The 17,198-nt window shown below is 59.0% G+C and overlaps 1 protein-coding gene across 4 annotated transcripts in view; it reads left to right on the top strand.

Annotated features, from left to right (window-relative positions):
- The window catches only part of COL5A1 (collagen type V alpha 1 chain), a 148,134-nt gene extending 131,206 nt beyond the window's left edge, over positions 1 to 16,928 (top strand). For 2 of the 4 annotated variants that reach the window (XM_086323390.1, XM_086323392.1), the window contains exons 64-66: positions 5,311 to 5,379; positions 8,975 to 9,208; positions 14,634 to 16,928. In XM_086323390.1, coding sequence (XP_086179516.1) covers positions 5,311 to 5,379; positions 8,975 to 9,208; positions 14,634 to 14,780 — 450 coding nt within the window. In that variant the 3' untranslated portion in view covers positions 14,781 to 16,928. Of the gene's footprint in view, positions 1 to 5,310; positions 5,510 to 8,974; positions 9,209 to 14,633 lie in introns of all 4 variants that reach the window. The other 2 variants (XR_015135702.1, XM_086323391.1) reach the window with 2 other exon arrangements.
- The last annotated feature ends 270 nt before the right edge of the window (positions 16,929 to 17,198 follow it).

The following is a 17,198-nucleotide window of genomic DNA, read 5'->3' as shown; positions in this document are numbered from 1 at the left end:
TCTTCACTTTCTGCCATAAGGGTGGTATCATCTGCATATCTGAGGTTATTGATATTTCTCCTGGCAATCTTGATTCCAGCTTGTGTTTCTTCCAGTCCAGCATTTCTTATGATGTACTCTGCATATAAGTTAAATAAACAGGGTGACAATATACAGCCTTGACATACTCCTTTTCCTATTTGGAACCAGTCTGTCGTTCCATGTCCAGTTCTAACTGTTGCTTCCTGACCTGCATACAGATTTCTCAAGAGGCAGGTCAGGTGGTCTGGTATTCCCATCTCTTTCAGAATTTTCCACAGTTTATTGTGATCCACACAGTCAAAGGCTTTGGCATAGTCAATAAAGCAGAAATAGATGTTTTTCTGGAACTTTCTTGCTTTTTCCATGATCCGGCAGATGTTGGCAATTTGATCTCTGGTTCCTCTGCCTTTTCTAAAACCAGCTTGAACATCTGGAAGTTCACGGTTCACATATTGCTGAAGCCTGGCTTGGAGAATTTTAAGCATTACTTTACTAGCGTGTGAGATGAGTGCAATTGTGTGGTAGTTTGAGCATTCTTTGGCATTGCCTTTCTTTGGGATTGGAATGAAAACTGACCTTTTCCAGTCCTGTGGCCACTGCTGAGTTTTCCAAATGTGCTGGCATATTGAGTGCAGCACTTTCACAGCATCATCTTTCAGGATTTGAAGTAGCTCCACTGGAATTCCATCACCTCCACTAGCTTTGTTCGTAGTGATGCTTTCTAAGGCCCACTTGACTTCACATTCCAGGATGTCTGGCTCTAGGTCAGTGATCACACCATCGTGATTATCTGGGTCGTGAAGATCTTTTTTGTACAGTTCTTCTGTGTATTCTTGCCATCTCTTCTTAACATCTTCTGCTTCTGTTAGGTCCATACCATTTCTGTCCTTTATCGAGCCCATCTTGGCATGAAATGTTCCTTTGGTATCTCTGATTTTCTTGAAGAGATCTCTAGTCTTTCCCATTCTGTTGTTTTCCTCTATTTCTTTGCATTGATCGCGGAGGAAGGCTTTCTTATCTCTTCTTGCTGTTCTTCGGAACTCTGCATTCAGATGTTTATATCTTTCCTTTTCTCCTTTGCTTTTCGCTTCTCTTCTTTTCACAGCTATTTGTAAGGCCTCCTCAGACAGCCATTTTGCTTTTTTGCATTTCTTTTCCATGGGGATGGTCTTGATCCCTGTCTCCTGTACAATGTCACGAACCTCATTCCATAGCTCGTCAGGCACTCTATCTATCAGATCTAGGCCCTTAAATCTATTTCTCACTTCCACTGTATAATCATAAGGGATATGATTTAGGTCATATCTGAATTGTCTAGTGGTTTTCCCCACTTTCTTCAATTTACGTCTGAATTTGGCAATAAGGAGTTCATGGTCTGAGCCACAGTCAGCTCCTGGTCTTGTTTTTGTTGACTGTATAGAGCTTCTCCATCTTTGGCTGCGAAGAATATAATCAAATCTGATTTTGGTGTTGACCATCTGGTGATGTCCGTGTATAGAGTCTTCTCTTGTGTTGTTGGAAGAGGGTGTTTGTTATGACCAGTGCATTTTCTTGGCAAAACTCTATTAGTCTTTGCCCTACTTCATTCCGTATTCCAAGGCCAAATTTGCCTGTTACTCCAGGTGTTTCTTGACTTCCTACTTTTGCATTCCAGTCCCCTATAATGAGAAGGACATCTTTTTTGGGTGTTAGTTCTAAAAGGTCTTGTAGGTCTTCATAGAACCATTCAACTTCAGCTTCTTCAGCATAACTGGTTGGGGCATAGACATGGATTACTGTGATATTGAATGGTTTGCCTTGGAAACGAACAGAGATCATTCTGTCGTTTTTGAGATTGCATCCAAGTACTGCATTTCAGACTCTTTTGTTGACCATGATGGCTACTCCATTCCTTCTGAGGGATTCCTGCCCACAGTAGTAGATATAATGGTCATCTGAGTTAAATTCACCCATTCCAGTCCGTTTCAGTTCACTGATTCCTAGAATGTCGACATTCACTCTTGCCATCTCTTGTTTGACCACTTCCAATTTGCCTTGATTCATGGACCTGACATTTCAGGTTCCTGCGCAGTATTGCTCTTTACAGCATCGGACCTTGCTTCCATCACCAGTCACATCCACAGCTGGGTATTGTTTTTGCTTTGCCTGCATCCCTTCACTCTTTTTTGAGTTATTTCTCCACTGATCTCCTCCAGAATAGACTTGAGTTTCCTTTGAGGAGAAACTGCTAGGGATGGGACGGGCTTGGCTCAGTCTCGTGTGTGGAGGTTTGAGGAGTGCCTGGCTCATGGGTATCTTCCCCCGACTACCCCCTAGCTGGGATTTCCACCACTGGTTGGTCAGATGCTTCCCAAAATGACCCTGTAGTCCTGACCTCAGACCAGCCTGAAGCCCATGAAAGGACTTTAAGGGCCAAGTAACCCAAATACATCTTGTAGAAGGTGGCATTTGCTGAAGTTCTTAGTGGCAGCTTCTAGGGTATTTGCTCCTGAGTGTGATGCATTCCTTTATAGTCTGTTTAGTGAGGTTCTGATCCATGGAGATTTTGTAAGGTGTCAACCTGAATCACCAGTGGTCTTTTAGAGACCTCGGGTCTGTGGTGGCGTCTGTGTGTGTGGACAGGTGTAAACCAGTGTGTGTGGATGGTGTGTGGGTGACGTGTGGGTGGCATGTGGGTGATGTGTAGGTGACAGGTGGATGGCAGTGGATGGTGTGTGGGTGATGTGGGTGAAGTGTGGGTGGCATGTGGATGGCGTGAGTGGCACATGGATGGTGTGTGGGTGGCAGGTGGATGGTGTGTGGGTGGCATGTGGATGGCACATGGGTGGCATGTGGATGGCACGTGGGTGGCGTGTGGATGGCGTGTGGGTGGCATGTGGATGGTGTGTGGGTGGCATGTGGATGGTGTGTGGGTGGCTTGTGGATAGCATATGAGTGGCGTGTGGGTGGCACGAGGGTGGCATGTGGGTGGCATGTAGGTGGTGTGTTGATAGTGTGTGAGTGGCACGTGGGTGGCATGTGGATGGCATGTGGGTGGTGTGTGGGTGGCGTGTGGGTGATGGGTGGATGGTGTGTGGGTGGCGTGTGGGTGGCATGTGCATGATGTACGGGTGACAGATGGATGGCAGTGGATGGTGTGTGGGTGGCATGTGGGTGGCGTGTGGATGGCACATGGGTGGCGTGTGGATGGCACATGGGTGGCGTGTGGATGGCATGTGGGTGGCGTGTGGGTGGCATGTGCGTGATGTACGGGTGACAGATGGATGGCAGTGGATGGCGTGTGGGTGATGTGGGTGGCATGTGGATGTGGGTGAAGTGTGGGTGGCATGTAGGTGGCACGTGGGTGGTGTGTGGATGGCACGTGTATGGCGTGAGTGACGTGTGGATGGCGTGTGAGTGGCGTGTGGATGACATGTAGGTGGCATGTGGATGGCGTGTGGGTGGCATGTGGATGACGTGTGGGTGGCATGTGGATGGCATGTGGATGGCGTGTGGGTGGCATGTGGATGGCATGTGGGTGGCGTGTGGGTGGCGTGTGGATGTCATGCAGGGACAGGCGTGTGTCTCTGGCATATGTCGCCTTCTCTCAAGCATGCATTGGAAGCCGGGCTCTCTTTGGCCCAGGGCAGCTGAGGAAGGAGGGCGAGGGCTCTAGCTGGGAAGATGGTGCAGTCTTGGGCCACGGTGCCCTCTGCACCTCCTGGACACTCTCCTCCATGATGTTACACCCCTACGGCTCCCCGTCCCTGCCACAAACTGAAGGCGGCCAGTTCCTGGAGCTGCGCAGGTCCAGGGTCACCCCCGGCAGGAGTCGGGCACCCATGTCCTCGACTTTCCAGCGGCCTCAACGCCCAGAGCCGCTTCCCTCGAGGGGAGCAGCCGCGGCGCCCGTCCCTGAGGTTCACGATCCCCACGGGGAGCGCCGGTGCCCCCGGGGGCCACAGGAGCAGGCCCTGCGCTGACAGGCACAGCAGGGACCCTGGCTCATGCTCGCTCTCCCCCGACCTGGGATTTTAAATCCTGGGGAAACGCACTCCTGACAGCAAGATCCCTGTGGGTCACGAGGAAACCCAGCCCCCGGCCCTGCCTCTGACGGAGGCCCCGGGGAAAATTCAGGTGGAAAAAAGCTGTTCCACTTCCCTGTGTTGCTGTCTGTCCTCTGCAGACGGCCTCACTCCCGGGGAGCCAGGGGAAACCCCGGGAGCCTTCCCGGGTGGTGGAGCCGGGCGGACGCTGGGCTTGGGGCACTGAGTGAGCCCCGCGGCTCCTTGCTGTTCCTCTGCTCGTGTGCTGACCTCCACGGGCCCACAGGCTGGGAGCCTCGGGCGGGTGGAAACGTTGTGCCCAGTCGCCCGGGCTGCAGGGCCCCCTTGGCAGCGGGAGAGGTCTGGGTGAGGCCTGCCCCTGCCTGCAGCCCCGCTCCTGCTCTGGGAGGACGCGGCCCTCATGCTAGCCAAGCGCAGCACCGAGAGCAGAGACTCAGAACTGGGGGCAGAGCCTGCAGGACGGGAGGCGGGCTGGACACGCTGGCCCACCCCTGGGGCGACTGCTCGGGCTCCCCTGCGCGAGCCCAGTGCAGGAGAAGAGCCGGGGATGGGGCCCAGGACCCGCGGCACAGGCAGGGGACCAGAGGGACAGCTGGGAACAGGCTGGACTCACAGGCAATCTCCCCGGAGAGGATGACCACCGCCCGCTCGGCACACACACCACATGTGCCACCAAAGCGCACGTCACAGGCGGGAAACGCATGTGTACCTCACCCCTGGCTGGACCCTGGGAGGGTCTCCTGCCCGCTCTGTTCCCAGGGAGAGGCCTTGGAGATGAAGCTGCGCTCCTAGATCACCCCTAGGTGGGGGGGTCAGATGAGAGGATGCCCTTGGGGTGCCCTCAGCGCGTCAGCAGTAACTGGCCCTATTGTCTTTCCTGTCCTCCCCCGGATGAGATGCAGGAGCAGCCGTGCGCCCACCCCTTCGTTCATTCATCCGCTCCAGGGGCGTGTCTCTGCAGTCGCCAAGCACAAGGCTCTGTACTCGGTGCTGGACACATGGAAGCGATCAGATGCAAACTCTGATCCTGCCCGTGGAGCCGGTGCTGACCCCTGGAAAGCGCCAGGGCCAGTCCCCACAGTGGTCACAGGCCTGTCCTGGGGGGCGCCGGAAGGGCCGGCCGGCCGTCGCAGCTGCTCCGCTCGGCGGGGAGACGGCGCACCTGTGTCTCTCGAGGAGGCAGAAGTAACGCTCTCGTTCTCTCTGTTTCTCTCCCTCCCCTGCCTCCCCCCTCGATGTTTAGGCCAGAATCACTTCTTGGCCCAAAGAAAACCCGGGTTCCTGGTTCAGTGAATTCAAGCGTGGCAAACTGGTAAGACGGCCTCTGCCGAGCGTGCGGTGTGGTTTAAACCCGCCCGTTTCGTATCTTGCAGAGTAAAATGGCCCGCTGGCCCAAAGAGCAGCCCTCCACCTGGTACAGTCAGTACAAGCGAGGGTCGCTGGTAAGTGGCCCCGGGGCTGCCTGCTTGCGGCTCGGCCGGGCGCGGCTGTGCATGGGACGGACCCCCAGCGCCTCACCTGCTCTCGCCCTTTGGCCAAACTGCTCCGCCACCATGACCGCCAGGCTCAGGCTGGCCCCTCCTGCCGCGCCGACGGGGGTCCACTCTAGCCGAGGGCAGCTGGACAGCTGTCTGATCAGGTGGAGGGCGTGAGGCTGGCTTTCAGAGCCCCCGGCTGGGTCTGCCAGGAACCGAGACCACAGACCCCAGGAGTGGAGGGTGTATTTAGCTCAGTCCTAGCGGGCAGCTCAGATGGAGTGAGCCCCGGCCTGTTAGGCCGTCCAGCCCCTCCGGGGCTCATGTCCCGGGCCCGCCCTTGCTGCGGCCGGGGCCGAGGGGCCGCGGGCTCCTCCGCTGTGTCCCACACAGTCGTGCTGGTCCCCGTGCTGACTTCTGGGGACCCAGTCTTAAGCGGTCTATCTGGAGGTGCAGGCAGCTGGCGTCCCTCCAAAGGACTGGACCTCGTGGGTCTCCAGGGGTCGAGAGACTGGGGCCCGTTGCGCCCGATCCCCTGGGGCTGTGGTTGCTTCCGCCCGGGAGGGCGTTTTCCCCTCCAGAATGTTCTGGGCCTTTGACTCGGGCCCATTTCTGGAGCCCAGCACAGAGTTCTGTGCCCCTTCCCGATGAGCTCAAGGCCCAGGTTCCAGACGCGGCCACACTGCAGGTGCCACCAGAGCCCCTCGCTTCCTGCGTCCCCTCCTCCGCCAGGGTCTGCCTGGCCGCCCTGGAAGGACATACTTGTCTCTCAGAAGCAGCTCTCGGGTCCAGGGTGTGGGCCTGACCTGACCCTCCGCCCTCAGTTGGCTCCCCAGGGGCCCAGGGCCGCTCTCCCCCGGGACTCAGAGCAGGGCCTTCCACCAGTCCACCCTGGGGACCCTGATCCAGACCCCGAGGTGCTACGTGCTCACTGTTAACAGCTCACGCCCCGTGTCCTCGAGCCCCGGTCACCGAAGCTCTTTCTAGACACAAAGTTTGCACTCGCCTTGCCTTGTCGTGGGCTTCCTCTGTCTCTGGGCAGACACCCAGGCACCCTCTCCCCCTCCTTCCTGCTGGCTCTCCTCCCCGTGCCGCCTTGGGGCTGTCCTCAGGACAGAGCCTCTGGCATGCAGAAGGACCTGAAGTGGGTACCCCTTGGGAAGGCAGTGCCCAGGGCACTTGAGCCCGGCGGATGCTGGTGGGTGGGCGCAGGACTGAGGAGGAGGAGGGGCTGGGGCCAGGCCCCTTCTGCAGCCGTGTTGGTGGGCTTCTCCAGCCAGGGGCCCTCACCCCCATGCCCACCGCCTGATTCCATGGACGAGGGCGCAGAGCACTCGCTCTCAGCTGCCGGCCCGAGCCCACCTCCTCCTTACGTCCTGCTTCGCGGACAGTTGACCAAGGCCGGAGGTGAGGGACGGTTCCGGGGATGGCCACGCGTCTCCTCCACGTTCCGGCCGCATCGTTTCTAGCTGCCTGTGACCATCACAGTGGGCTTCACAGGGCATAGACGCGGTTCCCCCCCAAAGAAACAGGCGCTTTTCCCAGCCGGCTGCCCTGGGCGTCACCAAGGGGACGCTGCACGGCCCCTTTCCCCAGGAGGGGAGGGCTCACCCAGGGCTCTGAGATGCCAGCGTAGGGCTCGGGGTGGGCAGAGCCCGGGCCTCACCTCTGCCCGGCTCCGGAGCTTCAGGTCCTTCTGTGTGCAGCACTGCCCCCGCCTCTGTGCGCATGCCTCCTGCCTCCAGTCAGTCACCTTCCCTCCAGGAGGAACGCCGACAGCCCAGACCGCGGTTGGTATCCCCTCTCTCTCCTCAAGGTCCAGCTGGAGGTGGTGGCCGGCGGCCACGTGGGGAGCTGGCTGGCCGCTCTGCGCTCTCCCCGCCCGGGTGGGGAGGAGCAGGAGGCCGGGCCTGGCTCGCCGCCATCAGCCATCCTCACACAGAGATCTCTAAATACAAGGACAGTAGTGACTTCAAGTGCCCCTCGTGTGATCAGCACGGGTGTTTGGGGCCCTTCCCGTGGATTTCCACATAGAGTAGACGGTCTGTAATCCTTTCTGGCTCTTCTTGGTTCCTGAGGATTTACACTTGGCTCTAACCCTCTTATTGAACAGAATGGCCAGGGCGTGTGTCAGAGCTGGTCACAGGCGTCCCCGACCGGGGGCAGGCATCCCGGGCACCAAGCTGCCTCTGTGTGCTTGGGGGCAGCCAGTGCGCTTGCCTGGCTGAGCCAGGCGCCGGGGTCTGAGCCAGAGCAGCGGTGGAGCAGCTGTGTGTCAGGAGGACCTAGGGTGTCAGGCCCTGATGTTAGCCCACCCCTGTCGGATGGGGACCCAGGACGGGCCGAGCTCGCTCTGCTGGGTCCGAGAGGAGGGCCTTTAGGGGAGGAGAGACCTGCCTCATCCCAGGGATTTGGGAACCCCCACCCCTGCCGGGCACAGCAGCTCACAGAGCCGCTATTGAGAAGGTGCAGAAGCTGATCTGTCCCTCAGGGCGCCCGGCACCGGCCCACTGAGCTCCCAGCCCGTGATGCCAAGGAGTCACTTGGGAACCAGCCTGCCCTCTCTCCTGGGTGTCTCGCCCTGACTTCAGGCTGCCCGCTCACGTGGGCAAGGCTGACCCCTTGACCCCTAGGCCTCCACACTGGCTGTGCTCTCCCCTGGGTCCACGCCCGGGGAGGGGTCAGCAGAGGCCTTCCCCCTGTGCTCAGAGAAGTGCCCAGTCCCTCCAGGCCTCTGGCTCTTGGCCATATGGCCCGTGACCCTCTCACAGGCTGGCTGTCCCGTCTGCTGGCCAAGCACCACATATCTCACGCCCAACCGGCCCGTCCCTCTCCAAGGCCTCCTGCCCTTTCTGTGTCCAGTTCTCACGGCCCCGGTCATGTCTTTGTACATCATGGCGACCAACCAGTGGTCAGCATCATCTAGTGAGCACCTTCCTTATGCTGCCTCAGGGCACAGAGACAGGATGTGCACGCCAAGCTCCTGTGCTCAGGGCACTCTCGGTCCAAGGAGGGCCAGAGACCAGGCCCCAGGGACCCCAACACAGCAGTCCAGTGCTGGTATGGAGGGCTGTACAGCCATTAGGAGAGACGGACACTGAGCCAGGCCACGCTGGGCGAGGACATCTAACCCAGGCAGGCTTCCTGGAAGAGGAAGCATATGAGTCAGGCCCCGGAGGCTGAGTAGGGACCAGCCAGGCAAGAAGGAGTGGGTGGGTTACTTGGGTCCTTGAAGGAAACGAGGTGGGGTTCACTGTGTTCCAGGGAACCCCCCAGAGAGCCAGTGAGTGCTGGCCTGGGGGCCCAGGTGTGTGGCTCCTTTCCAGAGGAGACAGCTCAGGGCTGAAGCTCCCAAGCCTGCCCATGTGGACGAGGGGCCTTGGGTGGCCATGTGTCCCCACCCCGCTGAGCCCCCGTCCTGTCGCCCTGCAGCTCTCCTATGTGGACGCCGAGGGCAACCCCGTGGGCGTCGTCCAGATGACCTTCCTGCGGCTGCTCAGCGCCTCCGCCCACCAGAACATCACCTACAACTGCTACCAGTCGGTGGCCTGGCAGGACGCCGCCACGGGCAGCTATGACAAGGCCATGCGCTTCCTGGGCTCCAACGACGAGGAGATGTCATATGACAACAGCCCCTACATCCGCGCCCTGGTGGACGGCTGCGCCGTGAGTGTCTGCGCTCAGGCGGGGTGGGGCGGGGCAGGGCCGGACACGTCTCATATGGTGCGGTCATTTGCTTGACATGAGTTTCCTGGGCACCTGCCATGTGATGGGCACTGGGTGCAGTGAGGGCTGGCCATGGCTAGTGGACATGGAATTCCATAGCCCACAGCCAGACCTTCCTGAGGTGCTGGGGTTGGAGAGTCCAAGCCCGGGTCCCTGAAGCCTGGGATGCCGTGAAGGGCTCTTGATCCGATTTGGAAGTTGAGACACCTCCACTTTTGGGGACTGGCCGGAGCTGAGGCTGAGCCCCTGAGAACATGGCCATCCTGGGAGATGTCTGCAGACAGCAGGCAGTGGAACTGCCCACTCGTGACATCCCCAGCCCACACTGGGTCCGCTCCCTGGACCCCGTGCCGCCCTCTAGGAAGGATGCTCTGCTCAGGCCCGAGAGGCCGCCCAGGGCTAGGCTGCCTTCACTCCTTGGACCTGTGCTTGCCCCCCTGCACCCCTACATGTGCCCCCCAGAGTGAGGGTCAGCCCCTAGAACTGAGCTGGGTCCTTCTGTCCTGGGATCCTGAGAGACGTTTAGCGCAGCCGTGCACGGGGCCCAGTCCTGGTAAAACCCTCAGATGGGCCTCCCGTGTGGCCTGTCCAAGGCTGGAGGTCGGGGGGGTCACCAGAAATCACCATCCTGCTGGTCTATACTGCCACCTCTGACGTCTGACCCCTGACCTCTCACGACCTGCTTCCAGAGACCCTGCCCGAGGTCCCTGCCCGGCCTGGCTCCCTCAGGGGACTTGGCTAGTGTAGGCTCTGCCCTGCTGGGTGTCCAGGGCCCGCTGCATGGTGCCGGCCTCTGTGGACACCCTCCTCTGGAAGGCTCCAGCCTCCCATCTTATGGTCAGGAAGCCCTTCCCTCCATCCTAAGACCCAGTCCCAGTTGGGGCCCTTCCCATGGATTTCCACATGGAGTAAACCATCTGCATCCGTTCTGGTTCTTCTTGGTTCTGGAGGTTTTTACACTTGGCTCCAACCCTCTTGTTGAACAGAGCGGCCAGGGCATGTGTCAGAGCTGGTCACAAGCGTCCCCAGCTGGGGGCAGGCATCCCGGGCACAAAGCTGCCTCTGCCTGCTTGCGAGCAGCCATTGCTCCTGCCTTTGCATTCGCGTCCCATGCTGTCGGGGCATGTGGGATCTGAGGGTTCTCCCTAAGGTCCGTCAAGGTAGACTGGCCACCTGGCCAGCCTGGGGTGTCTGGGGTGAGCCCAGCGGGCCGGCAGGAAGGCAGGTGCTGACCCATTGCTAAGAGCAGGACTCAGGTGGAACCAGGCTCACATCTTGCCTCCTCCCCTGGCTGCTCTGCTGGGACTGGCCTGGGCCATTCGGCTGTGGGAGCTCCAGTCCTTCTTCCCAAAAAAGGATCTAGTTACAACCCCCAGGGTTCGTTGGGGATTAGAGGTGAGTGTGTGCAGGGCAGGCATGGGGCCAGGGTGCCCTGTGGGGCAGCCGCCCCCACCCAGATGCCCTGGCCCCTGGCCTTGGTGTGGGTCGGTCCTTTGGACCTCACCGTGGCCTGTGCAGAGCGGGAGCCTCCCTGAGGTCAAGGGATGCAGGATACCCCGGGAAAAAGGACCCAAAGCTCCGGAAGCCCTGGTCGTCCAGCATCTGCTCACGTTCCTGACGCAAACCCCAGGCTGCTTCCAGAGGTCATGAGGCACCAACTAAAATCCTGTCTGGTGTCTGCCTCCTACAAAGGAAGACAAGAACAGCACTGTTTCACAGGGCTGCTCCGGGAGGAATGTGCTGGAGGAGCGCTGAGCCATGCTCAGCCGCCGTGAGCCCAGAATCATCGCCCTTCCTATTTTGGGGCAGCTCGGGCTGCCGAGCGTGAGGCAGTCAGGTGGAGGAGGAGGAGAAATGAGGACTTGGGGAGGAGGGTCAGCCCTGGGGCAGAGCCTGCAGTGGGGCTGAGCTCCCCGGCTCCCCTGGCAGAAAGGGAAGCACTCTGGTTGGCCCATACGCGTCACCTGGTAAAGGGCGGAGACTGGTTTTCCAGAAGAGGGGCCGTTCCCTGAAAGGATGCTGGGAAAATGTGTCTGGGGTGAAGGGGCAGGTGGCATTGCCACGCGCCCCTCTGGGGACAAGAGTGCCCGGCAGGGGGCCACCATGCTTCAGGATGGACAGTCACAGGTTCCGAGTCACAGAGAAGGTCAGAAGGAGCTCCTCATCTCCGCCCGCCGAAGCCAGCCCTGCCGCCCAGGCACCCCGACCCCGAGGCCCACGTGAGATCCAGGCCCTGAGCTGCTCCTTGAGAGAAACACAGATGCAGTCGGCTGCTTTGACTCCAGGAACCCTGGCGATCATTGCCGTGCTCCATGCCGGTCCTCCGGGCACCTCAGGCACAGAAGCAAGACTTGGCATCATGGAAATATTTGCATTCGGCCCTTGATGTTTTTACTCCTGGAAAGAGTCTGTCTTTGAGAAGGTGGAGAGGTCGTGTCTAAAGAGAGTAACCCAGCTGATGGGGAAAACGGGCTCAGCGGGCAGGCAGGAGAGGGGACGTGGGGAGGCCCGGGCCGGGTGGAGCCCGGAGCTGGGGCGCCAGGCGCTTCTGGAGGACGGCCTGCAGCAGCCGTGCTCTGCTGACCCCGCGCCACGCCACCACCCGCCGGAAGTGCAGCCACGACTTGAAAGGTCACACCCCTCACAGGCACTCGTGGCGGAGGCTCGAGGAACGCAGGCTGGGGGCAGAGAGACCTGCATCCCTGGAGGCCCGCTTGGTCCACACTGTAGTGAGGACCGAAGACACTGGGATTTGGACTCCGGTGTGGTGCAGCTGCGCAGCCTGGTGGGGGGGCCACTGAGTGCAGAGGCTCGAATCACTGGGCAGGAGGCCCCAGGAGCTCCGCCACATAAATCCCGCGGTCTATGCAGCTCCACACACCCCGGGGGGCCTTTGCCAGCCCGTGATGGTTATTTATGCCTCAGGAGTGACGGGTGATGGAGCCCAGTGCTCACGGAGGCCCCTCTGAGCGCTCTGATAACTGCAGCCCTGGGGCCCCATCCATCCGGGAGGAAGCATCTGCCAGCTCGGCACACGCTGCCATCCCTGGTGGGAGGAGGAGGCGGGCACTGGCACCGCCAAGGCCTCTTTGTGGAGGAGAGGCAAGCTGGGCTGCCCGGCTCCCCGTGACAGCAGAGGCCCAGGGCAGCCATCCACTCGAGCCCCTGCTGGGTGGTGGTCGGACCAGGGCCAGAGCTGGGGTAGAGGGATGGGTGGACTCTGAACCATCCTCGCTGGACCAGCCAAGGGAGGGTGAAGAGGCGAGGGCGGCATCCCCCCTGGGGGCCCTGAGTCCAACCCCGCTGCCCGCCAGTCCCTCCCAGCACCCACAGGGCTGCAGTGGTCTTTAGCCCCTTCCCTGGCAGTGGAGGGCTGGTATTCCCCCCAGGCCAGGCCGCGGCCGGTTTGCTGGGAGCCCACGGCATCTGTGCCCTTGAGCTCCTGGCCGCTGGACAGGTCCTTCACATAGTGTTACTCAGACGATGACCGTGACCCACGCGTGTCAGAGTTGCCCGAGATACACCTAAACCACGCAGATGCCGCATCCCGCTCTCTATCCCGCTCTCGGCCTCCTGAATTCTGTCCCCGGGACGGGCTGAAGCCAGCGGTACTAACAAGCTCACAGGAGGACGCAGCTTGACTCTGAAGTGTTGATCCTGGCGTTCAAGCAGTCCCAGCCTGGCCCGCTGAGGGTGCTCCCTTCCTGTGAAGGCAGGGCCAAGGGGAGGCGAGTCTGCAGGTTGTGGAGATTCTGAAGGAAACTCAGAGCAGGTCGCTCCCAGGCTCAGTCCAAACGCACCTTCATGGAGGCTGGGCCGGGAACTCTGTTTCATGAGGCTCTGCCCATCCTCTCCACGTCCTTGGAGCACAGCTACCCGTCCTCCAGTGGAGGAAAATGAGCTGCAGCAAGTACGGTAGTCATCCATTGCTAGTAACAAGTTACCCTCCAGATTTGGCACCTAAAACAGCGGATTTTAGTCACCCGATTTGGTTTCGGAGGTTGACGAATGTGGGGTAGCTTAGCGGGCTGGCTCTGGCCCGGCATCTGTCCTGGTCTATTTGAGCTGCTGGTCAGTTCACTGCTGACCAGGGGCTTGTCAACAGCACACAGTCATCCTTGCGGTGCTGGAGGCTCATGTCCGGGCTGGTAGGGGCCCTCCCCCGGGCTGCAGATGGCCGCCCCATCTCCCCTTGTTCTCACACAGGGTTAAGAGCTAGCATTCCAGCTGCTTCTTAAAAGGGCACGAATCCCATTCATGAGGCCCCATCCCAGTGACCTAATGACCTCCCAACACAGTCACCCAGGGGGTAAGGCTTCCCCATCGGGTCTGGGGCCGCACACAGTCAGTCCCTGAAGGTGCCTGAGGTTGCTGAGCGACTGACATGTGAAGCTCCCTCCTGAGGCTGTCCTCACCAGGCAGGTTTCCCCCGAGGAGCGATCCACCGGGAAATCAGGGACCAGGGCCATACTGAAGCCTGCCACCCAGACAGTGGAGGCCACCTCCTAGCAGCTGGACTCACTGACCACCTTGCCAGGGCCACATGGGGCTCCGGGGGCTTTTTGTGGTCACCCAGGTGATGGTTATGGCCTCCCTGAGAGGGTCGTGGCCACGCCATCCTGCTGGAGGGGGTCAAGGCCCCAGGAGGTGCTGCCTTCTCCCTGGACTAGTCACGCGTTGTGGGGGATTGGGTGGTGGAGGGACAGCCTCCCTGGGACCGGATCCATCGAGGCCACACCTGGTCTCAGGCGAGGCAGAGAAGACCACTGGTCCAGAACAGGCCGGCAGGCGGCGTCTGCGATGATCCCAGACCCTCATCTTGGGGGAGCTGCCGGGGGCGGGGCCAGTGCATCCCTGACGGGTGTCCTGGTGCTCAGGGTTGGGTGTGGGAGGCTCCCATGTATTCTGGGGGACATGGCCGGTGGGGGAGGGGAGCCAACCCTCCTGGGGCAGTTCTGTACCCCTGGGGGTTCACTCTCCCACTCGGAAGGTGGGGCTCACGTCCACCAGGGTGGTGCTGGGCGGGAACTCAGATGCTCACGGGAGTGAGGCAGTGGTTGGAGCTGGGGAGGGCTGACTCATCCTGGCTGGACTGCCCTGGGGCAGATCCCTGCGGCTCAATGGGGGGTGCTCCCAGCTGGTGGGGATGGAAGCGTGGGTCCCGACGGGCTGGGGACCCTCAGCATGGCCTCCCTACACTGCGTCCTGCTCCCAAGTGTTGGGGCTGGATGGATGTCCTGGCTTGAGCTGCCTACTCCCACAGCGGTCATCCTGCTGGGGGTGGGTTTTGGAGCTCAGGAGGGTGTGGCGGACGTGGAACCCCCTTGCTGACCCATCCCTCTCCCCTCCGCCCCACGCCCCGCAGACGAAGAAAGGGTATCAGAAGACGGTTCTGGAGATCGACACGCCCAAGGTGGAGCAGGTGCCCATCGTCGACATCATGTTCAACGACTTCGGTGAAGCGTCACAGAAATTTGGATTTGAAGTGGGGCCGGCTTGCTTCCTGGGCTAGGAGCCGCGAGCCCGGCCCCAAGAGCAACCTTGTGACCTCAGCGCGCCGCCTGCGGGCGTCCGGACAGTGAGGGCCCCTTGCCCTTCCCACGGCGCCGGGCTGCCCCGCACGAGAGCAAAGGGAAAGAGCCGCGTCCGCGCCCCCACCCCGGAGCCGAATCACATGACCTAGACGCCCAGCAGCCGCCTGCTTCCGGCAGCCCTGTCCCGGCCACGCCGCACTCCCTGGGAAGGGAGCGGGGCCCCCCCACCGAGCCCGTGGATGGTCTTCACGGAGAAGGGTAGGGCTGCCGTATTTGGAGATCAAGCCTTTTTAAAAAAAAAAAAAAAAAATTCAACTTGAAGATGCGTATTGTCCCCTGACCTTCAAACCTTGTTCCGAGGCCAGCCTTGTAAAGGTCACCCCACCCTCCAGAGCCTCCGTTTTTAACAAGATCCATTCACAGGCCAAATGCCATCCTGTGTGTGCCTTTGCGATGGATTAAAGGTGCTTCTGTTTCTGTGAGTTTTAAGTAAATATTTGTATTGTATTGTCATGCATGTTCAGTGTCCCTGACTTTCAGTCATGCCTGTGAACCCCGCTGCAGTCCCACTGGGAGAGTTGGAAAAACGGCCGGGGCGTGTGTGCCGGGAGGCAGTCCACACCCCCGCCCTCTCCAGGACGTGTGATGAATTGGGAACTTGCCAAAGGCAGAGAGCGTTCACCGTACCATTCACAAAGCAGGTGGCCGTGCCCCTTTCAGATAGGCCTTTGATTAGCTCTGGATTTTTTTTTTAAACGGGGAGAAAAAGGAAAAAGGATTTTACACTCTGTCTTCTCCACATGCACTTAGATGAAAACGCAGGCTTAAATTAATTTTAATTGCTTCCTTTTTCCATGTTTCTTCCTGCAGAGCCTGATGGGAGAATGTCCAGGGCAGGGAAACCGCATTTTCTGTCGATGATAATTCAGTGAAAATTGGTGCTTATGTTTACACTCCTCTTGTGGTGCTACGTGTTAAGATCTCCTTAAGGTGGCCCTGGGGCTGCCTGCTGGGCCTCATTCCCCATCCCCATCTCTCTCCCTCCTGGCTCTCGCCGCCACCATCTAGATTTTTGCCACCTGCCCTCCCGTGGCCCTGCCCTCCTCCCAGACAGCAGCGATGCCGCTCCAGGCGGGGTACCACTCTTAGGCTGTGCGTCTGTGATCCGAAGACACACACACACAATATGCGGACGCCTCCCACAGTGTAACGATGGCAGATTGTATTCAGTTGCCGAATGTTTGTGGTGCTAATTTCTGCATTGTTTTTGTTTTTTTTTTTTTTTTTGCAAGAACTGAATTGAGGCAGCACGTGGCCTTCAGCGGGGCTGCCCTCCGTGTGGCCTCGGCAGACAGACAAATGTGCAATGAACTCTGTGAGTCCCGCCGGGGCCGCCAGCTGTGCCTCATCCCCACGAAAGCAATTTGGATTTCCGTCTGCGAATGTGCTGGGCGTGGGTCTCGGGTGCTCGGGCGCTCGGGCCAGCCAGGCTCCATCCAGTACCGGTCCTCCTCACCGCGCGAGGGCGAGGACTTGCTGGGCTGGCAGGAAAGGTGATTCCTTTACTGTGAAAAGCTGCCCTTGTGCAATGCCCTTTCCTGCCAGGATGGGAGAAGCGAGACGGGCCCTGGGGCCCTGTGCAGCCCCCTCAGGAGGAGTTGTGGGTCCCGGCCCTGGTGCTGTTCTCCGCCCACCCTGCCCCATCGGACCGCGGTTCCAGCTTAGGAAACCACAGCAGAGCAACCCAGGAGTCGCCCCCCACCACCACCACGAGGATTTCCCGAATCCCCTGGAAATTGAGTCTTGCTCTTGCCAAAGAAAAGTCTGGCTTTGAGATTCTTCCGAACCCAGGATGCCAGCGTCTGCCAATGACCCTGTCCTTCATCTCTTCGATAGAAAAGCCATATCGGATCGTTGCCACGGGGCGCCCTGTGGGTGTTGTCTAGGTCATGTGATTCCATTTCGATTTCTCATCCCACCAAGTTCTCCTCTCATTCTGTCAATCTCTTCTCCATTGGTCCCTTCAAAGCTGTTGTAATTTGTACTGAGTCAAAACGTGTCCCATTCTCCCCAGACCACTTAGCTATGATATATTGCAATAAAATTACTTCTTATATTTGCAGAAATTCTTTTGGTGCAATTTTATTTTTTTCCCCTCATCTATATAATTGGACAGATGTTGATTGAAGAGAAAAGGAAAATGGTCAAAAGAAAACCTATGGTAAATATTCTAGGACATCAGGCCCTTTCAAATAGAATGTCAAGCGACATATTGTACATTTCCCGAAAACCCAATAGACGTGTTCATACGTTTCCACTGTAATGCCCAGGAAAGAGTATTTTAAAATATTTTAAACCTGTGTAACAGAGGAATAATTGTAATAGTTTTTCAATAA

Source organism: Bos grunniens, chromosome 11, assembly GCF_055505025.1.
Source record: "Bos grunniens cultivar Pamir isolate PY7600 chromosome 11, Bosgru_T2T1.0, whole genome shotgun sequence".
NCBI lineage: Eukaryota > Metazoa > Chordata > Mammalia > Artiodactyla > Bovidae > Bos > Bos grunniens.
The sequence above is the reverse complement of the archived record's forward strand: the minus strand, read 5'-3'. Positions and strand labels throughout refer to the sequence as shown.